The sequence below is a fragment of the Poecilia mexicana genome, unplaced genomic scaffold (genome assembly GCF_051168715.1).
Source record: "Poecilia mexicana isolate PSO_F unplaced genomic scaffold, ASM5116871v1 scaffold_19, whole genome shotgun sequence".
In the NCBI taxonomy this organism is placed as follows: Eukaryota; Metazoa; Chordata; class Actinopteri; order Cyprinodontiformes; family Poeciliidae; genus Poecilia; species Poecilia mexicana.
Window position 1 is genome coordinate 15,091,152 of NW_028263388.1, and position 25,962 is coordinate 15,117,113.

The window sequence follows — 25,962 nt, forward strand, 5'->3', positions numbered from 1 at the left end:
TACAACAAAAGAACAGGAACGCCAGGGCTAAGGTTCACACGGGTTTACCATAATCTGACAACAGATTGGAAGAAACGTTGCCTGGTACGATGAGTCTACAGTTCAACTGCAACATCCTTATTAGCAATGTTTAGTGGCATGGACTGGTTTCTTGAAAGCTACAATGGGTTCAGTGTTCTACAATGGCTTCCACAGTCACCAGATCTCATACAGATAGAGCACCTTAGAGACGTGATGGAACAGGAGATTCACATCATTGTGCAGCTGACAAACCTTCAACAACTGTGATAAGCCATCATGTCAAATATGGACCAAAGTCTCAAGGGACAGCCTATTAAATTTAGGCCCAGGAGGATTAAGGCCAACCCGTTACTGTCGAGGTGCAATTAATGAGAATCTACACAATGCTTTGAATAAAAGGTCCTATTTTATCACTAATTTAAGTAGGAGTCCATGGTTAAACACAGAAACTCAAACGTGCCAGACAATAATTTAATCCTTTTGACTATTCTGTACATAATGTTTGTCAAAGAAAAACTTAACTGGAAACACCACTGAATTAAATTAATGCTAAAAGGAATCGTCTTCGTAAGATAGACTTTCTAAGTTTTAGGGGAAATTACCTGGAAAAAATAGCATTGAGATCAGTGGGATTCTAAACCTATTTCAGTAGATAACCATGTATGGATGGACAGTTTTATTGCTTCTGTTCAGGCTTCATATCTTTTGGCAAACTTATGAGTCATTTGTATTGTCTTTGTTCTTTTACACACACACACTGTGCTGGCAAATGGTCTAGAAGTGAAATATGAATGTCAGACAAATATTTTTAGTTTTGATTTTTGCTTTTACATTTTAACTCACAAATCAGACCACAAGCCCTCTACAGCCTTAGGAAGGTGACTGAACGTTGTACTAAATTTTCAGTTCAAAGCACATCAATTTCAAATACATTTTACTGCATATCCTGCCAGCTGATGTACACAGTTATTTACAGCTCTATCACCTCCACCTGGAAATTCAACTGTTGTTGAATAATTCATTTCCCAAAAAGATAAAAATACAAAGCTGCTGGTGAAAAGGCCTCGAGTCTTAGTACAGCAGTAGACCCGAGTGACTAGTCGTCTCTGAGTTAAACGGATGAAAGAGGAAGGAGCAGAGTCTGGATTTGAATGTGGTCAAATATGAACACTTGTAGGACATCACACATCCAATCACCTCAATCATCAGAGGCGCAGAGAAGAATGAGGAAGAGGAGGGATTGCTCAACACCCCCACCACCACTCTAAACGGGATGTGCTCTCCTCCCCCAGCTCCAGCACACAAAGCACCGATGGCAGTCTCTACAGCTGCCGTTTCCTGGCTGTCAGCACATTCTGCAGCGTGGCGCTTCTCTGGATGCAGCGCACATGTGGTCCGTCACTGGGAACCAGTACGCTATACTGATCCTGAAAAACGTGGCCCAAATCTGAGCCAAAACCCAGCAGGTCTCCTGAGTGACAGCACCCCACAGAAACATCACTGATAATCCACAAATCATCAATCCAGGAGAAGTTTCCAGATGTAAAGTTTCAGTTTTCCCATAAATGAATCACTTCTTTATGGATTAGGCCTGAAGCCATTTCCCTGATCGATTTTCACTCTATAACCACAAAACAGAGCAAATATACACAGAATACATAAAAACACAAGGACATCTCAAAAAATCTGAATTTCAAAATGTTTTGCCACTTATTTCGGAAAGCAATAAGCAAAAATAATAAGTTTTGCTTATTATTTCAGAATAAGCAAAACTTATTCTGAAATAAGTTTTGCTTATTTCAGAAAGCAAAACTCAGATTCACAGTACATAGAATAAAACCAATCATAGACTGTGAAAATGTAGGATTCTGCACCTCTACAGTTTTCTTCCAGATTCATGGACCTTGATTTCCAAATGAAAATATGACCTTCAACCACAAAGCAACAGTGCAGTCTCTGATTTAGGAGTGACTTGATACGAGGCAACATTTGTGTCCCAGGTGAAAGCTTCACCTGTGCGTAATGGCTCTTTCCATTCAGACCTCAGCCTGAATGGATTTAGCCAGACAATCCTCTCAAGGATGTAGTTATTGCCGTTGCACATTTTCTTACCACAGTTTTTCCTTCCAATCAACTTCCGATGAATATGCTTGGATTTAGCGCCATAAACCAGCTTCTTTAGCATGGCTTGCGGAAGGTGTCAATGACAGTTTTCTGGATATCTGTCAAGTCAGCAGTTTTCCCCATGATTGTGTGATCTACCAACCCAGATAAAAATCATTTAGAGGCTCATGAATCCCTAAATATTTGGGTGTGGCACCGATATTTACCTTTTTTTTTTAAACAATATTCTATTTTTTTTTTTTTTTGGAGACTTTGAATGCTGGGTTTCCATGGTCAGCAAGACAATCAAAATGAAAAAACGAATTTTGAAATATTCCACTTTATGTGTAATAAATCTATGAGTTTAACTTTCTGAAATGAGTAGGAAAAAAATATTTACCTTTTCTTGTACAATATTACATTTTTGTAGATGTACCTGTAAGGTTTTTGCATTTTGACAGAGAAAAAAAACAAAAAAAAACCCACAAATGATGGTATGTTGCTATGCAAGGAAAAAGTGTTGCATCAACTGACAAGTCTTTACAAGCCAAAATTCAGAGCAACATCATCTAAAACAACATATTGCAAACATTACATGTTGTTGCATGTGTGAAGTAGTATAAGTGGTTTCATTAATTGTTGAATTAAAAACAAAATAACTGAGAGGTTCAAAATGTATACCCAAAGAATGAAGTTTCAAAGTATTCCCACATTAAAGCTTTGTAAGTGTAAAAAAAAAAAAAACTTTCTGATGTCAGATAAAGTAGGATAGAGACAGATCACTGTATTTTGGCATTCCTTCAAAGTATGTACAAGTAAAGTTATTGGCAAGAGTCAGAGATCATGGCATGCAATGGTTTTTAAAGGCAAGAGTTTTTAGAACTAGAGAAAGAACTGAAGTTCTCTGACAGAGTAAGGCAGATTAAGACAAATAAATGTGGCTTTTTTGGAAAAAGTTATAGTCAAGAAAAACCAAACAGTCATTTGTGGTGACTAACAGAGTGCCACCCAACACTATTTTGAAGGCAACACTGTTTTAAAACAACACTTTGCAAGCAAAGAGGAGTACATCTGGTAAGCAACTGACTACAGGTCGGCTGCCCTATCAAACAGTCTGACTAATTAAACCGGTAATATCAGCTTTCTGTACCTCCAGTGTTGATTTATAAAAAGCAAAATGGCCAAAATATGCAGCTTTTTTTTTTTTTTACAGCAACAGGAATAATGGAATTATTAATGCTTTGGTTATGTGTAAAAAGTAAATTTGCTTTGTGTCAATACAGAATCACATACCGCCCCATGCCTTGTCATGCATCATGAGACAGTTGGCATTTATTTATGCTTCGTTATAAATACAAAGCTGAATTTTCAAGTGGGACATTTACATGAAGGTCATCAGTTAAGTTTGCCTGCAACCTGATATATTTGGACTTGAAAAGCCTTCAGTCTCTCACTGCTACTTCAATGTCGAGTTGAAACGCTTATTCTGATCAACAGTGATGACTTGATTATTGAAATAATTGCGAACTAATTTAGGAATCGATTGTTAATTGTTGAGTGTACAGATTCAAACAATGTACAGAATAAAACAAAGTCAATTGGTGAAAAAAACAACACACTTATAGTAAAACAAAAACTACATTGGCTTTAAGGTTATTGTATATTAAGGTAGAAAAAAAGAAAAAAGCCCTTTGTAAATATGTTCTGCCCACAACTCCTTACTTAAGCGGCATTAAAATAAATAAACAAAAAAAATCTCTAGCACTTTGTGATATCCAATTATTAATCAGTTCATGGTAAAAAAAAAAAAAAATGATTAGCCCTGAACTGTGTTGATGTCAAGTCAAGCAGAAAGGACTTCATTTTTCAGATTTTGTATGTCAGAAGTATTTTTTTTTAGATGAGGATGTATCCTTTGCTACAAATGATCAAGTGTACACTAAAGGAAAAATATATTATTTAATTTTAGGCATCAACAATTACGGATGTCCTGATCCGACCATGTGACCTGAAATTCAGCCTGGTCACATAGTTTCACACTGGATCAGAATCAGACGTCACATCCCGGTCAGGGATCAAATAAACATTTGCATTTACTCTAAACAAAACGAGAATAGCACTATCTACAGTTATGAGGTGGTACAGAGTCAGACCATCTCGAAACAACACATACACAGCACTTTGCAGCAGTGGCTGCCGTAAAGCAGAGCACATCAGCAGCTTGGAGTGGGAGCATTTTTCCCAACTTAGTGACGACGTCACTGTGTTTAGCAACTTTCCAGACCCTCCAGCAACTTTTTATCAAAAAAGTGACTAGTGACAAATCTATCAACAGTCTCTGTTTTATTGGATACTTTAGAGATAAAGTGAGAAAACACCAATAGAACTGCAGATACGCTGCAGAGAGCACTTGCAGTCAGTCACTCTGACTGCAGTAGAGCAAAGAGACCCATTTTGTTTCAATAATGGAATGGAAACACAAATGTGAAAAACTGCCAGTGATCCCGCTCTAGATTACAGTTAATGTAGTTTTTTTTTTTTTTTTTTTTTTTTCCCCCACATTATTTTTGAAATATCGGATTAGGACGCCATCAGCCGATACTCAAAATAAAATGACTGAGGCAAAAGTAAAACAGATTGTGACATCCCTATTTCTTATTTATAAAAAGAAATACAGTAATTTGTATCTTAATGCATTTCTAATATTACAATAGTATAAAATAAACTTGCGCAGTAAAATTAAAAATTTACGGAATGCGTCAATTTTTTTAATCCAACTAGTTGTCAGAATAATTGATAGGATAACTGATTGTCAGCTTAATAATTAGCTGCAGCCCTACTTCAAACGTCTAAGTTGGGTGAAGGAATTTTCCAGCCTTGTGTTGCGAGTAAATTCAAACGTCAGACTGAAACTCTTATTGATTACTCAGATACTCAGATTAGTATAACAAAAATCTCTCCATGATAAAAGAAGATCTGGATCAGTCTCAGGTATTCATGTACTTTGCAAATGTGCTTTGAAAACATAAGATACATCAGTATAATTCATCTACTAGTGTTTTCACAGCTGCATATATAAGTGATAACCAGGAAGGTTTTGCTCCTCACAGATTGGAGCTACCATACGTCACAAACGTTTTTAAAATTTGAGTTCAAGGGCAGCTTGCATTTACAGTTCTACCTTTTGTAGTTTGCCTAAATTACACTTGACATGTTCAGCCCTCATCTGTTAAATGTCAGTCAGAGGGTTCCTCCCGTTAGCTGTGACTTTGTGTACAAGCTAGGGCTGAAACGATTCCTCGAATGATTCGAGTACCTCGATTACTAAAATTCCTCGAGGAAAATTTACCTGCCTCGAAGCTTCGTTAATTTATGTTTTATTAGTTAGCGCACCGTGTTCCGGCCGGGACTTCATTTGCGTTGCGCGGAGCTCTCACTTCCGCCTCTGAGTTGTTGACAAAAGCTAAGTCTCAGCGGCATAAAGTCCAATCTTCAAGATTGGCCCGTGGGGATTTTATTGATTGATGATAATGCCCGACTTTTTATCGTTTTTGGGGAACCAATAAGCATCCTTAAAATGACTGGGGGAATGCCTGGAGTACAGCAGCATTTCTCCTCCGGGGCTGCTGGTTGAAAGCGAACGGCGGGAAGAGCGCTGAGGTGAGCGGATAGCCTGAACAGGGCGGGCGGCTGAGTAGCTGATGCTTACCGTGTAAATGTAGCTTTACCGACGAACCGCACAATAAATTTCATATCCCGGTCTGAAGAAACGGGTGGCGGAGCGCATCGTACATGGCTGGTAGATGAGTTTCTGAGTGTGACCAGTGAAGGTGTCGTAAATGTCCCGTATTGCTTCCCCCCGTGTTCGTCCCCCGGTCTAACGGTTCGTCAGTCCGCTGGTCTATTTCCTCCCCTCCACCCCATCTTACGTTCGTTCATTCGCCCTCTCCTCCCACTCCAGGCAGCATTTCCCGTATTTTCAAACCCAAAGCGTGACAGGTTAGGTGGCAAGGTGAGTTTAATTAATCTATTAAACTCACTGAAGATGAATACATAAACTAAAAGCTTGATTGTAGACATTTTTTATAAGCATATTTGTGAGCCTGCCTCTTTGTTATTAAATTCAATATAATTTCAGATTTTTCTATAACTTTTCTTCTGGTTAACATAGAAAGTGAGCTATTATTGTTACAGGTTAGTTTTCTAAACTACAAAAAAGCAACTGTTAGGGATGCTCAAATATGAAAAATTGGACTGATATTGATATCTGATAGTAACACCGGTATTATGCCAGATTTACCAATATTTCATTTTATAATTTTTTTTTATCCGATTACTCGATTAATCGTAAGAATAATCGATAGATTACTCGATTACTAAAATATTCGTTTACAACAGCCCTAGTACAAGCCTCCTTCTTCACCCACTTCATGTCCCAGCAGTCCAGCTGGGTGGTGGGGAACAAGCTGGCACTCTTATAACCTTGCCGTCTTTTATGAGTAAAAATTCACTGTCATCAATGCTTCCCTGAGGAGAACAAAAGTGCGTACCAGTCGCATGTTTTCATATTACTGCTCCTCGGCTCTCCTTGTGACCACTGAACTCCAACGTTTTGTGTCAAAAGAGTTTTTGGCCACATTTTTTATTTGAATAATCTCTTTCATCAGAGTCTTACAAATGAGCAAAAGCTTTGTTTTTTTCTCCTTAACAGATCAAAAAAAAATCTCTACAACACAACCACGTCCCTGCAGAATAATGCTCCCTGAATGAAATTACACACTGCAGGAACGCTGACCACAACAGCTGTTTTTGGTGCCCTCAAAATAAATTGTTTACTGCTCTGCTCACATCTAATAGCACTGAGCACAATCGCCATTCTTCTAGTGGAGCTTTAAAGTCTTTTTTTTTTTTTTTTGTGAAGCTCCCCAACCAGCAGACGCACCTTCTGCCTTGACCTCTTACCTCATTTCTCTGTTGCAGTGATTTCAAGTGTTGGTCAACTATTTCGAAACACCATAATAAAACTAACTTTACATGAAGTGACTTCTGTTAGTACAAAGAAACACGTCAGACAACTGATAGAAACCAGCAATTTGAGGGTCTCACTGCAGCTTGACGCAAACACATTGTTAAAGGTTTAAGTGCTACCAACTGTGAAGGTCACTTCTGCAGGCTTTGCTTTTGGCTCCATGACAATCTAACAGGAGTTTGATGCATTTGCCAAGGCTTGCAACGAGGAGGTTACATTTTTATCTCAACTTTGCAAACACTAAGCTGAAGGCCTGAGATGTTTTCCTTCAGACTCTTGGAAGAAAATAGGGTTACAGAAAATGTAAAAGTTGTGGCACATTTCTGACGCCAAAGGAAGATAAAAAAAAAAAAACATATTGTTGAATACATTATGCTTAAACTCCTCCAGGTTGCCATGGCACCAACAATCTTCGGTGTTGAAATATCAGTGGGTTGTTTAAAAATGATGTCAGAGGAAGCATAAAATATGCAAGAAGCTACAAGAAAGGAAACTATTTTCTTGGAGGCAAAAGTTGGCTGCTACAATACAGACTTCAAAAGACAATAAGAATGTAGTATGAAAAAGCTGCATAGTTTTTACTCCGCTTCAGTCTAGAACAGAACAAACTGGATGAGGAAATGTTGGCAGCCTTTTGGAAATCTCAAAGTTATGGCAGAGGTCTGCTAACTCAATAAGAAAGACACAGAAAGTCAGTAAAGTTTAATCCACTAATGGTTCTAAACGCTCATGCAAAATCCTTAAGTTGGTATCAAAGGTCAACTGTAATCATTTTGTCTTGGTTTTGAAATAATGAAGTCTTAGCTGACTGGCCTCTCACTTGGTGAAAATGTAATTTACTGTTATTTATAGATCTTAAAAATCAGAGGCTAAAATCAGCACCAGCAGTTGGAAGCTTTACAAAATCAGCACTTGAATATCTGCCACGAAATCTCTGCTCGGTCCAACTTTACAAAAAAAAATAAAAATAAACTCACATCAAAGGTTATACACAAAGTTTTTTTTTTTTTCTTTTTTGTTTTTACTTGTGTTTTATTTTGGAAACTGAAAATGTCTTCCAGGACCAGTGTGGAGTGTTCTGTAGAAAATTGAGGTTCATTAGGCTTTGATAAGGCAAACTTCAGTTATTATGCCATTATCAATACACTACTTGAAAATTGTCTCAAAACAATATTATCGTTTATCGCAATAATTTCTGGGCTAATTTATTGTGTAACAAAATGTGTTACCATGGCAAGCATATTTACAATTTAGTTATTACCAAATTGTAATAACTAATTGGTTATTACAATTGTATTCATTAAGAGGAACTAAATGAATACAAATCAGCTTATTCTCTTTATTCCACAGTCACTAATTTTAGACTTGTTTACACAGCTGAAAAATCATCTCAACTGAAACATTAACAAGACTGGAAATTGTCTTTTTCCAGGTCAAGATGGATATGTCAGGATTTCCATCTGGACTTTCACAGGACAGCTGCTTCAAGTCATCTTGAGGAGGAAACCGTTCGGGAACCGGGATTACGGATGAGGCCAACCAGCAGGACAGGGTGTGGGGCAGGAAAAACGAGAGAGGGCAAATTCAGCCGGAGAGCTGCAGCAGTCATTACATAAAAGAGAGGGGTTATGTAACGCCTGTGGGTTTGTGTTGGGGAACTTGGGTCGAGCTAAACACATCCAGATGTGTCAAGTGGAACAGAAACCTATAAAGGCGCTCGACTGCATACATACATACATGGACAGCAGCGATGAAGGGAAGGAACAACACCGCTAAGTGACTCAGACTGCAGAGTAATGCTGAGCCATAAGCATGAAAGGCACGCTGTAGCCCCAATTACCCTGCAGATCATACAAGCAGCACATTGGCCGGATCGTCAGATCATCTGGGGGTTTTTAAATACTGAAGAGAGGACTCTTGTTTTTTAATGATCAGATTACAGGAATTCTGATATTTTTATTGTTCCATAAGCCATTACGTAAGATCTGATATTTCCTGATGAGCATTTTTTTGTTGCCTCAGAAACAAGAAACTGTGCCCACTCGTTTCTGAACACAGAACGCACCGTGCTCCTTGTAACATGCTTAATCTAATGAGGACAACTTATTCTACGGTTCGAGCAAAGAATGCCATTAACATAAATTTCTGAAAGTAGCAGCACCCACCAACTGGTTCAGGCCCATTATGGATCTCTCATTTACAACAAACACCAATCAGAAGAGAAGAAAAAAAAAAGAAAAAAAAAGCTTGCAACTTAAGTTTGCAACAGATGTTGGGTGAACACCAATCCTGAGATATGGGAAAGCACATCTATAGAGAAAGCATGGCCAACAGGATTACTTGGAAGCAACACGGCCAAGCAAGCAAGCAGGTTACATTACCACACGGCTGTCAACCCAAATGGCATTAAAAGAATTAGGAGGCTGCAGCTTGAAAACATAAAAATGTTAGTAGTTAGTGGTGTAGCCCCTTCAAGCCGGTAATTGTTAACAGAGACCAAATGTTAGATGAGAAAAATGTGGTATAATAGTCTCAGAAAAGCAAACGCCTCACTTCCTAGAAGACAAATATGTTAACAAAGAGTCATGGCTGAACAGCGCCGAGAACCAGTTTCCAACCTGTTGAATCACTACCTCCAGGAAGGGACATCAACTTTAGTTTTCACTTCACTCGATAAAACTCAAACCTTCACATCTTCCATGTCAAATGAAAATGTCAAATGTTTACATCATACATAAAGCTCAGTTCCGTTAAGAAACTCGGTACATTTCATTTGTCTTTGTTTTTATCAAAGCGCAGGTTGTATTGTATAACAGATACCAACAACCGGTGACACTCCCACAGTCTCAAAGAGCAAGTTTTAACTAGTCGTGAGCAGCTTTAGATTATCTTTATGTCGGAAAAACTGACTGGTTTAACAGTACTTGGGAAAGTGGCTGATTACAATACAGTAAAAAAAAAAAAAAAAAAAAAAACAGAATCAGCATCCAGTCACTGATTAATAACCGATTTTACTTCCTCCCCAAACAAAAGAGCGTCTTACACAAGCACACATGATCTACTGCAATACAGATAACCATAGCCAAACGTTGCATCTAACTGCAGAGCTCTTCACTGCTCCAACGTCTAATTCCTGGAACAGAATCAGTGGAAAATGTGCCTTTACACTGAGTCACTGCATGTTAATGGAGACCAAGTTTCAGGAAGCTTTCGCTGCTCAACAGTAAAGCTGTTATAAAAAGGTGGACACTAGAAAGTTATTATGGTTAAAAAAAAAAGCAGGAAGAAACCATGACATGCTCGCTGCGATGAGAAATAAACTCCTGAGCAAATAGAAGCAACAAGGAAAAGATCCACTTCAATAAATATGAAAAAAGACATAGTGCGAGTGGTCACATTTATAGACGGCAGCAAAAACCTACAACCTTCATACTAGTAATATTCCTTCTCATACGTTTGTTTAGAAAGTATGCTAGGGAAATAGTCGTCATCTTTTTGGACTTTTCTAAAAACTGCATTTGTCTCACTGGGGCTAAACTTTTAATAGCAGCATATACGTATATAAAGAGCGAGATGCTACAACTGATTCCCAAGCTTTTCAGCTTTCAAGCCACTGAATATGTGCATGAGTACATGAATAATGCTAACACTGGATGGTAAAAGACCAACCAGTATTACTGGACATATAGCCTTGTCTGTTGATCCATTAACATTTTTCCAACTGAAGTATAAAAATTTACGTTTTTAAAATCAACTCTCAGTAGGAGGGTAAGCTGCTTATTCAATGGCACGATGCCAATTCCAGGATCTCCTTAGATTTATAAACTTGTATAGTTAAAATTGTACAGATAACTAAGACTGACTTGAAACATGTGTAATTGAAAATGAAACATATGTAATTAAATCTAAATCTGCCTATGCGATCATATTGACTTGTCTATATAGTTCTGTAAATGAATTTGATCAGTATGTGCCTCAAAATGACATCTGTTGTATGCTGACATTTTCTAAAAAAAAAAAAAAAAGACCACTGAAAAACTGAACAGAAAAAGAAGTTATTTTCAAGGAAATAAATTACAGTTTGCACTGAAATACTTTTCATAAAAGAGGGATAACGCAGAACATGTTACTGCTGTAGAATTCCTTTACTTTGATGATCTGTTCCCCAGGAGGATGTAAGTTTTAATTTGAAAGCCTTTGGCAAAAGTTAGATTGTTCTTTTGCAGCTTCATGGTGATTGGCAAATAATGCAATGCTTTTATTACCACCTGGTTGCTGTAATGAGAAATGTTTTACTAGGAGAGCAATAAAAAAAAACATACCATAAGACAACACAAGTGTTAAAAATAACTTAAAAGCCAAGCTTCTCCTAGCAAGTAACTTTAGATCACTTAATCAGTTATAACTACTTTTTTTAAAATATGTTACAATTAACTATGCGTCTGTTCTCAACTCTGGTCGCCAATCTTCACAAATAAAATGTAACATCAAATAGAAGCATCAATTGTTCATCATCTTTGGTCTGTCCTAATCACACATTTAATAATCCAATTCCCAAAGGGGGAGAAATTTGATTGCTATTTAACAACAACTTTACATACATATTGATAAGCTATGGGGAAAATCTTATGTAAATCTATCCAGGACAAGAATAGAAGACAAACAGTGTAATGACTTCCACTTTTAGATCATAGCAAACCCAAATGAATAAAGCTAACTATATAAGGTCACTGTAGGGGAACAGAATTGGAATGACTTGCAAAACTGACTTTTTAATTAAACCTTTAATAATAATAATAATAAAAAACAACTCATTGTTCAGTTTTTTCCCCGTTCCGAGATGCATTTTTAGAAACTTACATCACTGAATTAAAAAAGTATAAACTTTGTCAGATACTTGAGCATTTTTCATATTTTCAAAATACATAATCAGATCTTAAATTCAGTTTTTGTAATTCAAATTCATGACACTTGCTAAAAGAGGGTTTAAAACTTCTTCAAAGCTAGATTTTTTCTAGTCAAGTCCTGAGCAACATGTTGTGACTTGTCACGCAAACAGTCCCATTTGTTAGACACATTTACAGCATTAAATCTATAATGAACACAAATCTCTCCCCTAACACCACCCATATTGAAATTTGTCAAAATGATTTACTCCAGTTTTATTTCCTCTTATTTCATCTTTTAAATTATGATCAAGTGTAAGACTCAGAAGCCTCTCTGCATTGCTTACATGTTTAGGCACATTAGCACTTCCTGTTCGGATATGATATTTAGGTCAAAGGTTTAAAGTCAACACAGCGGGGATAATAAAGAGCTACTTTGTTAATAATCTACCCAATCCCACTCAGGCCAGTAACTCCATTAACACTGCCAAACCACCTGCTATACTGCCCGCTCCCTCTCTTGATTCCAATGACACATGGATGTGCACTCTGATGTGAACTTCCCATCCAACACATTTCCATGCCCCTGCTGACACAGACCTGACATTACAACAGGAAGCATGCAAAAAACAAAAACCACACCTTTGAACCTATGACCCCCTGCCTTGAAGTTATCTCAAGATAAATAAATAAATTAAATAAATTAAAAAAAAAAACATTTAAATGACTGGTTCTATTGGTGCTCAGTTATTAGCTCTAAAGATAAACAGAACGTTCAGTTTCAGCCTGGGTCTTTTCAGGAGGCAGAATCGTATGACAAGGAAGCTCCCCCCCCCCCCCCCCCAAGTCCAGTCAAGCTTGTGTGTTCTCTACAGGATCCCACCCACATGGTTACACATGCTGCATGGGTGAACTGTATCTATACCCCTCCCTGGAGTTTGACCAGAGCACAACTGAGGCAGGCAGTTATAATTGCCATTAGCACCTGCTATGCTGGAGTAGCATATTGCAGCGTTTGGAAATGGAGGGACTTTCTGTTGACAGTTGAGCAGCTCCAAGCACCATGACAGGCATGAGTAATGGGAGGTGTTACTGAAAAATTTTAAAATTATGAGACAATTTAAAAAAAAAAAAGAAAAAAAAAAAAAGAAGGCTTCAAATATTTCTGTAAGTTCTGGACTTTATCATGTGCAGTGCAGGAGGTTTTGCTATTTAAAAAAAATTAAAAAGTGTGTGAGGTCACTGCACTTACATTTTGACATGTCGCTGCTCAATGTCCACTCTGGACAGCTCCTCCTCTTCCAGGTCAGAGTCCCCACCAGAGCTGCTTTCAGTTACATCAGAGTCAAAGGCGCTTTCTGCTGAATGCAGGTTGGCTGAGCCGCTCAGATACAGCCTCTCCAGCTCCAAGGGCACAGCACCGCTCTTCAGGAACCGGCCCAGGCCGTCCCTGCTGTTCGACGAATAGTGCCGCCCGGTCCTCCACGCGGCCGAATGCGGCGCCGCCTCCGACTTGCGGCTCCCGGCTCGTAGCCTGCTAAGAGCCGAGTCCAAGAAGCCGCCTAGTTGCTGCTGGACGTGCCGCTCTACCTGCTTGGCCTGCACCACCTGAAGACGTTTGCGCAGGCGCTGCAGGCGGCTTTCGATTTCGGCCTGCCGCTTGCTGTTGAGGGCCGTGCGCTCCCTGACGTGAGCGTCGAGGCTGTCCGAGGATGAACTGCAGGGCAGAGGCGGCTCTGGTGTGGCTGTGCATTGTGGGGATCCATGTTGGCTGCTGCCTGGCCTCTCCCCGTCGGAACCTGGCAGCGGACCAGTACGCGTCTGCAAATCGGCTTCGTTTGAATTAACCTGTTCCGTTGAGTTTGGGTTGTCATGGTTAAGAGAGGACAGGGCAGCAGAATGAAGCACTGGTGGTTCCACATTATTTCCGTCTGTGTTCTGAGGAGCACCGGAGGAATGCTTCTGTCTGAGGGGTTCTTTCACCGGGATGTGGCCCGATATGGTAGCAGTGAAGGTCTCCGAGTCCAACGGCAGGTTCTGGGGCTGAGAGTCTGTGGTGGCGGAAGGCTTGTCACCGTTCACCGCCACCATGCAGCCCGAGCCTGACATGCTGGCCAGTTTCTTGGCCAGGCCGTTGACAGGTGCCATGGGCTGGCCACTCCCGTTGGTGCTGCCACTCATGAGGCTTTTAAGCTGACCACCAGAGAGTTCAATTGCCTGCCTCCTCAGGAGGAACTCTCCCCCACCGTTCAGCAGAGAACTAGGCAGAATTCTGTGGCTTTTCAGCACAGACTGTTTGATGAGGACTCCTTGCAGCTTGATTGACTCCTTATTTGCGGGGACAGATGTCACATCTGAGCATAAATAAGAAGTCACCAGTGGCTGGAGTTTGCCCAAGGCCGAGGCCTGGGACACGGAGTCTGGTTGGGGCTGCTGCTCCTGCGGTTCCTGGTTGCCGCCGCAGAAGTCGAGAGGGCACTCTTCGGAGGCGACCTTGCACTTTCCGGGGCCGCTGCTGTGGATGAGGATGTTGTTGGCGTTACTGTTGTTCTCTGCACTGGCCGGTGAGAGACTCGAGGATGGGGCAGCCAGTTTGAAGCGGATGTGGTGAGCTTCGGCTGGGGCGTCGGTGAGAGCGGGCGCCATCGCAGCCATGCAGTGCAGAGGGACGGGCACCTCGGCCTGCTCCACTCCACCCGCTTACTGCCCCACCTGAGGACAGCCTGGAGACAACATGGAGGAAGAATAAGACAAGAACAAAAGAAATACCAAATAAAAAAAAAATAACACGATAAATGGGGATGGAAGGTTAAAAACAACAAAAACATCTTGTTTAATTTTGATTTCAGTGTCACCAGCTACAATAATCAGTTCAAAATATATGTGAAGGAAGCTAAAAATTTCTATTAAAAAAAGGAAAGAAAAATAAGATTTTAAGTAGTTAAAAAGCAAAAACACAAAATTCGCAAATTCACACTAATGTATTCCATACTAATTTCAGAACTGTGAAACAATATGAACACAGCTGAACCTATATACAACATAAATAAAACACTTGCACAACTGGTTCGGTAGGACTACACTGTGACTGGAAAATTACTAACCAACATCCAATCAGAAAGTAGAATGTTTTTTATTGTTTTTTTTTTTTTTTTGTTTAAATGGAACCAATAATCAAAGTAAAAGTAATAAAACTACTGAGCCCAACATGGTTACTTTCACTTAAATTGTAAAAATTAAGAATGTTACTTCTTTCCAACGCAATGTGAAGCAAACATGGTCAAAACAAAATATCTGAAGTAAAAGGTAGATTCTCTTTCAATAAATTCTCCAAGTTATTCACATAATTTGTACCAAATAATAATTTTGATAAAAACAAAAAATATATATATTCTAAAGAGGGCCAACTTCAAACAAAAATAAATGGAAAACGTTACGCACTCACCTTGGGCAAATAAGATGTAAAGGAAGGTTTGGAATAACAGAAGTCACCTGAGCTAAGGCCACTAAATAATTTCCACTACAAGCATGCACGTGTAAACAAGCCCTCAATGTCATTTACTTATAAGGTTGTGAAAAAAAAAAAAAAAAAAAAAAAGAAAAAATCCTGGCAAGGAAAGAAACAGGAGAAACCAATGCAAACTGCCCAAACCCCACTGCCCTACATGTGCCCTGGCAAGTCTGCATACAGCAGGGTTCCTTGCAGGCCATGTAAGTAGGTGGATTTAGGCCCAGCATTATCTCAGAGCAAATGATGTCATCATGCCAGGGTTGCTCTGTCATTTCATCTTAACTCAATGTTTAAATCTCACTTTCTCTAATATTAAAAGCAAAAATGCTTTTTAAAAAAATGCAGCATTGCTAGGAGAATGTTAATGACACAGAGCATTGTTTGAATGATTAACATATCTTTCATGCCAGCTGCATGCTTATTCATGGGAAACTTTCAAACAGACTGCCTTCACATTGTAAAAGATAAGAGCTGCATCTCCGCGCATCATCGTCTGCATGCTCAGATGAATGGGGGTTCAGTATTTCACCGCAGTTTCTAGTCGGCGCGCACTACGCCATGTTGGTGTTTCCGAAGCAGATTATGCAATGCACTTCATCCATCTAAAAACACCCATTCGGCTCCAAACACGCCAAATGAGTCCGGGGAACACGGTGGGAAATTTAAATGGTCAAAGATGCAACTATAACTCCCCGTGTTGTTTTTATGTAAAAACGTGTGGCGAGATGCGACAAAAAACATCCACATCCAACGTTAGCCAACCATAACGTAATCATCAAAATGTCTTCCTGGTGTTTACAAGAGCATTTGTGCACGTAAAAGGCAGCTTTGCGCCTCAGCGCCAAGTGTGCACCATTTCATTGCATTAAATTTCAATTAGTTTAGGCGGAAAGGCAGCGCATGATCACTTCGTATCATGAGGAGGTGTCAGACAAAAAAGGAAGACAGGAAAAACGATCACGCAAACGCAAGAATCGACAGATAAATATTTGGTCACTCTGTAAACTGCGTGGAAATTAATGCGCTCCACTGCTGGTTAACGTTAGCCCAAGAAAGCTGCTGATGCAAGAAACAACCTGCTGGCAAGCTGGCGTGTCTCTCTCTCAAGCCAGCTGCAGTGAAACGACACATGCCCTGACCACACTGTTATGTCGCTTTAATACTTAACTATTTTTATTTTCTGGTGGAGGTAGAGACCAACTTCGGAGTTTTACGTAAACCTCGTTAGTCAAGTAAACATTTAAAGTGCCTGCGTAACCTGCGCGCACTTGCGGTAATAGTTTAGAGTAAATTACGCGTAGAGTTGAAATGTTTAATAAGAGCGTCGCCAAACACAGTTGAAATAAAACAAGCTTCTGTTGCATTGAAGCTACTAACATGACCCTTGTAACCAGACATCTTTGTGTCTGATAAATGTTTTAAACAACGTTTAACGACCGATTGCACAGTGGAGACACGGTCTGCATTGTAATCAGACTATAGAAATAAACACAAGTAGCTTTATTTTGTATTTACAGCGCCAGTCCATGGCCTTACTTTCGTACAGAAGCTGGAAGGGAATCGGGCGGTGCGTGTAGTTAAAGCTGGTCTCTGAAAAGCAGAGAAGTTGGGAGTAGACCCAGGCAGTCTGGTTAGCTCGCTAACAAAGAAAAAGGAGGAACCTACCACGTGACGAGGTTGCACTATCCGAGGGAATTTCGGCAACAGTCCCCTGCAGTTTGGGTGGAAAAAAACCAAGAGTACCAATACAACACACGGGGCTTTTGTCGATCACTCTGCCATTAATTATTCCAAAAATACACAGCCAGGGTGCGGAAAGGGGCCCGCTTATCGGAGCCTTTCGGCTTCGTTCCGGATTCAGCAATGGGCGAATCACCGAGCTACAGCTCGCCTCGCCGCCACAGCGAATATTATAACCCTAGGCCGCGAAATAGTCCGTCCTATCCCCGATTACTTCAAATGTAGGCGATTCCACGGCAATCCTGAAGCGAAAAAACAGATTCCCGACGAGAGAGAGGTAATCCAGGTGGCGGTTTGACGCGAGGCTTTTTCTCTCGTTTTAGGGAGAGACGCTTAGAAAATGGCGGCTAGCTCCTCTCCGTCGGATTGAGTCTGACAAACATAGAAGAGCTCTGCGCGCGCGTGTATGTGTGTGCGTGCGCTGCTGTAGGCGGGAGACACTACTCATTCTCACCACTAGAGTAAAAGGCAGATAAGAACCGACAGAAAAGCTCAAAGAAGATACCACAGGAGGGCATTGTCTTCCCAAAAACACAGCGCAGTGTCACTTTCACACTTATTATTCTGCTGTGATGGTGCTGCTGGTTAAACTGGAAATATCGCTGTCTGCTTAACGTGTATCCCGCATGCTCTCGGAACAACAGTTTGAAGCATATTCAGCTTCTGTCCACAAAACATTCACAAACGGGATTATTCATGTTAAATGACCTTGTTCATTCATAATTTAAACCAAAGCAGTTAATACTCTTCAATAATCAATCATGTATCCTTATTTCTGTTAAACTGCCATAGTAAAGGCTCTGGTTCCCTTTAAAGCTCAGGCTGCGCGTTTCTCATGTCACTTTGAACAGGATCTGAATCGCCCACCACTACAGCAGCCTTCTGTGGAGGTGTAGCCTGTGGCCACATGAAGGAGCTCTTTCCCTTCAGTGTAATAAAACACCACATGGTGTCTAGGAAACAGCACCAAGCAGGACCAAACAGCTCTGACATAAAAGCCACTGCACCTGGACTAATGATTTGAATTAACCCTGTAATTACAGTATCAATCACATTTCATTATCAAATTTAACTGCTTCATATCTGCTAAATTCCCTGTGAAAAACCTGTGCAATAAATTGTGCCAGATTAAAAAGGACGCAAGAAAAAAAAACATATTTCAAATTAAATACTAGAGCTTTTGTGTATTTTGTTTATTTACCTGTAACAATGTGTATTAAACCCAAACATGAATATTTCTTACATATGGGCTTTTGACATATTTAAATAAATAATTTAAATGGGTACTATGTATGTGTTTTGCCTACACATATATAATACATTTTTTCATATTTTCTGTTTAATGTGTTGGTAGCTGCTTTAACATTTCAGCTTTTAAAATCCTGCTGGCTGAAATTAGTTATTTGTAGAGTTCATTGTATGTTAATAATGGTAATTGTGCTTACAGATTAAGTGCATTGTACTCTGGTAATAACATTAAAACTAATTCATTTTAAAGCAGCACCATCCAAAACTGTTTCCTTTTCAATTATTTAACATTAAAGCCAAGTATTATCTTTAAAGCGATAGTTTGGTTATTTGGGGCGAGGTTCTGTTGAGACGTTATGACTAGTTAATATCTAACCTTCAACAGATAACTCAGAGTTATAGGAAACTCCCCAGAAAAAGATAACTCTCTTCCAAGTAAGAGGGGAGCCAAGACAACACTGGACTTCTCTAAACAGCTTCTGTTTCAAAATGCCCATGTTTCACTTTTTGTATAAGGTGGTTACTTATGTAGAGGCCTTTTTAGATATCTGTAAACACTACTGCTGCATTTAAAACACAAACAGCTAAATGAATAAGTATATATTCATTTATACTGATATAAATGAATATATGCTTTTATATAAGTATACATTCTCACTATACGCTGAGTATAGTGAGATGTACTCACTATACTCAGCGTATAGTGAGCATATCTATACGCTATACTCACTTAATGTTTGTGGTGGGGTGAATGCTAGTGCCTAGTCTCTGCAGTGTTTAACCAGGATCTTCTTGCTGGGCGGTTAGAAGAGTAATGCAGAGTAAAACATAAAATATGATAAAGTTAATAAATAGTGTGCCTCATAGTAATGCCATTTTGGCCACCATTATTGAAAAAGCGACATTAGATCCCAAGGAGTTTTTTTTTCCCAGGTAAATAACGCAAAAATAAATAATAATAAAAAAAGAAATGGGACTTATTTCAACCTGAAAGAATTCAATGTTTGTCTTGGACCCTTTATGACTGGCCATTTCAAAACTATGTCTGTTTCATCGAAATGAAGTTACAAAGAGTTGAATTATGAAAAAAGACATCAGCTGACCATATCCTCCGAACAAATTTTAAAAGAAAATCTTAATCACCCATCTAAATTAATAAATGTAGACATTAGAATTGGCAACATTTTAAATTATTTGATTTATTGTTACATAACACTGCCACCAAACTGTTTAGTTCATTTATTTGTTTCTGTTCTTAATGTTTTAGCAATATTTTAAGTGTGTTTAAACACAAATTTGTTTTCCGATTTTATTCATAATGGCTGTCGACACCTAGAATAACTATAACATTACATATATTAAAAAAAATGTGTGGGCATCCACTCTGTTCTATAATGCATTTAGAATTTAGAACGTTGATGCAGTGATGCAAAATAAATGGTGTGCACACTGGCAGTATACAAAAAATAACTCAAAAGAATATTTTCAAAAGTTACTCTTAAAATATATTCAACAAAGTTAATGTAAATTTGGATTTTGTTACCAAATCATGGGCAAAATATGGGTGACATGTTTGTTTTTCAGCGTACAAAGACTGTCAAACAAACTATATCTTCGACAGCCTATCAGAAATAGCCAATAAACAACACAGTTACTTTCGTAAATATTTAAATTATGATCATGTAAAAGAGACTATCAATTCATAAAAATAAAAAAAAACTGCATATTGAGTAGCTATTCAATAACTAACCTGAATTTGAATTTTTACTAAATGTTTTCAGGAAATTCCAGTCACTTCCTGTATTAGTCACTGATGGATCCCTCCGTGTTTAAATTTCAGACGGTTGAATAGATTTGTTGTGGCTGAACTGCAGTGTCGTACAGACACTATGGAGCATTAAACCTAGCACATCATGCATTAATTATATGCATCTGGGTACTTGAATTCAAAGTATTCCTCCACAAATAAACTGATCTTGCAGCTGCTGGTCATTTCTCCTCTTCACCATGTCTTTGCAGTTTTGGTCATTTCATGCCCGACTCATACCACGTACAAAATTGTGCCAACTACCGCGGCAATGTTTTACACCAACCAGGCAACATTTCATCCTTGGCGGGCGGACGTTTCACCACCCCATCACTTCTGTTTTTGCCAGCTTTACTGAGGCTGGCTTTTTCAAATCAAGTCTGCACAAGCAATTTGGTTTTAGACTTGGAGTCATTTAGACTCAAAAAGGTAATTGCTAACCTCAACTTCAAAAACACGATTTCCACCGTTTGTTGTTTTAGCTCCCGCTAAAGGAAAACAATATTTGAAAACAAATGGACAGTTATGCTGAATATTTTTATGGGAGTGAATCCTAATCTTGTTTTTAAGATAAACAAATGTAGTATGAAGAAACACACAAAATCTGACCTAGGACATACTGAAACATACACAGAAATGAACACGTCATTACTCTAGGCTGGAATGTTGAAAACAAAATTAAAAAATAAAAAAAACACTAAGACTACATTCGTGTCACCAAACACGAATTTCCACATACGGAAAAAAAAAACAACAACAGAAAGATTCCCAGAGTAACGCGTTGAGAGGTTTGGGTGTTCGATATTAACAGTGAAAAAAAAAAATTTAAAAATCATACTATAACTCTCTCTTTCCTTTCATAAAGTTTTCAAGATATGGAGAGGAGGAGAAATAAGCCTGCAAACAGATTGTGATAGAAATTAGTCTGATGAATATAATATTTTATTAAATGAGAATGATTATTTTTTTATATATGTACTAATACTACCCATGCAATGCGTGTAAGCTATAGTAAGACATTATCAATATTACATTTGTTGCAAATGAGATAAGGTTTCCAGTTTTAACACATGTTAAAGTCCCTGGCTCATTTGAATTGTCTCATGCTGTGGAGACTTCTGCACAAGCTGCTTGTGTTTATCTTTGGTCGTTTTAAATAAACAGTTGTTTAAGACTTCCTGTGCACAGAGGAGGTTATCCAAGGCAAAACATGTTGCACAAGATTAATCTGGGACATCTCATGTATTCTTAATGTTTAAACCAAGTGGTTTATACACAAAAAAAAGATCTGAAAATCAAAGGAAAGCTCCTCGACTCCAACAGGGCAAGAACTAAAACTATCAGTCTCTAGAGCCAGTTCTCTTCTATGTAGGTTTTAACCAAGAAATGTAACAATATCTTCGATCTTCATGCCTAGTTTTGGGTTTACAAAAACAGTGCGTGCAAAGATGGTGGATTTAAGCGCTCCTTTGATGACCCCTCATGGATTCCAAGGCGTTGCCTACACTTCCTGAGATATTGTTCCCGTCTCAGTCGTCTGAAATACTTCCACAGAGAAACCCAGAACCAACACATTCTGATGTGGCTCCATCCCCAGAAGCCATTTCTTTGAGATAAGCTCTGAAGCTACCAAGAGGACGTTCATTTCATTCACAGTATCCGCAGAGCATTACTGACTGACGGCCATGATAACATCCCTAATAGTCTCAGTGAAACACAAACCAGAATAAACAGCAACATGTAATAATAGTTTAGGATTACCTTCGACTCCATTGTTGATATAATCCAGGTAGTAATCCAACGAACCATAAATCCAGTTACTAGTTTACACCTAAAACATAAAATGAACAAATAGATATTAGAAATAAATACAGATGTCAAGCATGAAGCAACAACTAATATTTACACATTTTCAGGACAGAGCAGTTCAACTGAATAAAAAAATATTATGATTCAAGGTCTTTATTGTTATACCAAAGGGTTGAGTGGTTTGGCCACAAAGACAAGTTACTATCTTTTTTTTTAATTCATATTTTTTTCAAATCATATAAATTGTAGGTAGTAGTTTTACTCCAAAAATCAAAAGCAAGTTTGTAAACTTTTTTATAAACAGTTAAAGTGAACAATTTTTGAATGACACAAAAATAGAGTCTTAAAGACAGTTAATTTGACAACAGCCCAATCAAGTGTTACAAAAATAAACAATGAGCCACTGCAATCACTCCCTGACAAATATACAACAAAACAAAATAATCTGAATATTTTTGTAAGATTGATGAATTTATGAAAAAACTATTTCTACCAATACTATCTAATAATAAAAATAAACATTTATGCTAAATGCACACAATCACGATACTGAAAATAATTTTCTACAGAGCGTCACAATGTTGGGAATCAATGTTCACTATTGCAATGACTATTAGCAATTAAGCCGCACCATGGAATGATCAGTTCCATTAATGAGAACTTTCACTTTACCTCCACTAAAGGCACATTGGAGGGGGGAAAAAAGCTGTGGTGATGGTACATATTTAAGAGATGGAGAAGCTTAGTCATTTAGTCATTTAAGAACAGCTAAAGCTAAATGATTGAACCTTATCCAAAAAAACAGCTACTGGTGTAATTGTACGAGATGAATATCACTACTAATTATTACAGAACAAAGGTCCAGTGTAATGTAGATATAATTTCCTCCAGAGTAATATGTGAGACAGGTTTGTAATAGCTGCACTTCTTAAGTTGGCCACAAGATGTCAGTAAGTTTTGCCCATTCACATTACAGTACTTACTGAAAAGAACACCGTGTCTCCCACAATTTTGATTGTAAAGCTTGTCACAAGCCATCAAGTTGTTGTGCATATTTTTCATATTTTGAAGAGAAACTCAATATAGTATGTTTTAACTATAACATCAAAAAGCTAAAATATAATTGTTAAAAACAATAACTTACTTAAATTCTGTTTTTGAGCAATTTATTACAGGATGAAATTACAAAAATCCCAGCTGATAAAGAAAATGCCCACAAAGTTGGATTTCTGTAAGCCAAATATCTGGGCACAATGTCAAATATTTGGTCCTCAAGATTAGTAGACTTTTTAAAATGAACCTACTAATTTCAACAACTTGATTGGGCTGTTGAAGTTTTCATCAACCAACAGATCAAAAACAACTGATCTGGCCTTTAAGCTTAATTAAAATTAGACAATTAAAAGTCAAAGAATTAAATATTTATCACAATCATTGCAACAGCAAAAAATGTATTAAAGGACACTGTCCTAAATTTTGGACCAATATGCAAAAAAACATTTTAGAAATATTTCACAGTCTTACGATGAATGTTTAATTTGAATCTAAGTACATTAACTTGATAATACGGTCTTTTAGTATGTATATTACTACCAACAAGTTTGTTTTTGTTCCAATCTCTTGGATGGTGATTACCTCTAGCTGCAATGTCACCTCAAAAAATATTTTTTATTTGTGGGTTGTAGATTCAAGAACTTCTGACTAGAATAACTAGAATATCACTCGCTACCTATTTTTCATCCATGTTAACATATTTTATAGTTATTGTTGAATTTTTGGTTTGATTTAGATGAGCTTCAGCACGTTTTTTTATATCAACTAAATAGCCTTTCATTGAACATTTTAAAGTACTCATGTTAGCATATTGTTGATTATTTTATGAGTGGTCTGATTTTCAAATTAAAATAGGAAATAAATTATATCCTAATTTTAGAATGCACTTGAAAAATTACACAAGCTGAATGTATTTTTAATTTAAGGCCAACAAATTTTTGCAGCTGTTAATAATGATAAGCATATAATAGTAGTAGTAATTAGCATGACCGTTTGGGTGGATAAAGAGACTATTCTAATTCAATTAATAGACATTTTTCCACTAAAAAGACAAAATAAAACCCACATAAAAATCCCTCATAAAATTTTCATTGCCAATTTAAATTACAAAAAAATAAGCTAGGCAATTGCTTCGCAAAATTTAACTAGCTGGAAAGACATAAATTACCCCAGATTTACCAACATACCAGTAAACTATAAACATGATTTTATGTTTGACATACGACTCTTCAGAAAGTTTAATAGAATAGCTTGATTATATATTTATTTTACTTGTGGTAATTTAAATATATTCAACTTATTATGGGTTTTGGATGAGTTTTTATATACTTACTGACGCATCTTAGATACCATTTTATTGTTTTAAATATACTACACGAGTGAAACTTAATGACTAGCCTCGATAATTCCGCAGCTTTCCGCTTTAATTCATTCATTTCAACAGCTGAAATAAACCTTGCTGAAAATTAAACATATTAATTAGTTAAATAAGTTGCTGTGGTTTTGAAACCTTTACTCACCTCGGTTTGAGGCTTCAGACACACAGAATATCTCATAAAAGTTTAGTTTTTGACTGTGGTGGAATCGATGAGTCTGTCGCGTCCAGCTGCCAAGCTAAAGCTAACGGGCTAACTACATTAACGTTACCGTTGCAAATTTTAAGATGAAAAAAAACTTTTTAAATGTTGAATATGGTCACCACTGAGGTGGAGTTGAACAGTAAATCAAATAAAAGGCACATTAATACAACAGCGAGTAAATAATTGAATTATAACTGTTTCTTTATTTTATAAAAGGCACATTAACATTACTTTATCAGAAGCTAACGTTAGAAAGCTAACATGCTAGTATTCGTTAGCTGTTTGCTTCCCGATCTCACAGACTCCTCAATGAACACCGTTTCATTTGTACATACGGCAGGAAAAAAGTACATAGAAATGAAGCCTTCTCAAACAGAAGAACCAGTGGTTTAACCAAAGTAAGGGTCATTCTTGACAAATAGACTGTTACTCATTTTTTAAGAAAATAACAAGACAAAATCTTACTTACCTGCTTGTCCTGTTACAAACCACCGATTGTATCCGCCCCCAGCATCGCCATTGGCCACCTCTTCAAATCCGGGCTTTCTATTGGCTGCCGCAGATGTCAGTTTTAGCAAATACCCGTACAGCGGAAATGTGTACGAAAGTTCATAACATGAAACTTCATATTCAAAAAATATTGTTTTTATTTAAAAATGTTCACTTTAGTCTCACAACTTCCCCTTCATTCATAAAAACCTGCTTTCGTTTCGGCGCAGCAAGAGTGTTGTTTACAGCGTAGGCATGCTAGCTGCTCTCTGTCCAGCCTGATGTGTTTTCACTCAGATAAACAAGCTGCTATTTTAATGCTTTGTTTCGTAGGTTTGGCGCTGCAGTGTGCCGTCTATTTTTCATTGCGCCTTTCACATTAAAACAGGTGAAGCCGACAGCAGCGTGTGAGTTTGTTCAGAACATTTACCTGAAGGCTTAGCACATTGTCTCACTGCTGGGGTGAGATTTGACTGGTCGAGTAATCTGTCCCCCTAAAAGCAGGCCAGGAGACATAAAAGCGGCCGAATTATTGACCAGAGTGCCGTTCAAACAAATGCTAGTGATGCATATGTAAAGCTAAGTGACATAGGATGAACATAAATACAGATTAGTGTTTCAGTGATGCATTATCACCACAATTTAGCACTGGCGTTAAAGTTATGATCATTTCACTTATTTTCACA

At 38.0% G+C, this 25,962-nt stretch overlaps 1 protein-coding gene across 4 annotated transcripts in view; it reads right to left on the bottom strand.

Moving 5' to 3' along the window:
* The window catches only part of LOC106904873 (KAT8 regulatory NSL complex subunit 1), a 38,733-nt gene extending 16,545 nt beyond the window's left edge, over positions 1-22,188 (bottom strand). Inside the window, exons 1-2 of one of the 4 annotated variants that reach the window (XM_014969368.2) lie at positions 22,107-22,188; positions 13,292-14,762 (exon numbers count right to left, since the gene is read on the bottom strand). In XM_014969368.2, the coding sequence (XP_014824854.2) occupies positions 13,292-14,694 (1,403 nt within the window). In that variant the 5' untranslated portion in view covers positions 14,695-14,762; positions 22,107-22,188. Of the gene's footprint in view, positions 1-13,291; positions 14,763-17,086; positions 17,157-17,215; positions 17,743-22,106 lie in introns of those variants that run through there. The other 3 variants (XM_014969370.2, XM_014969366.2, XM_014969369.2) reach the window with 3 other exon arrangements.
* Positions 22,189-25,962: the final 3,774 nt, after the last annotated feature.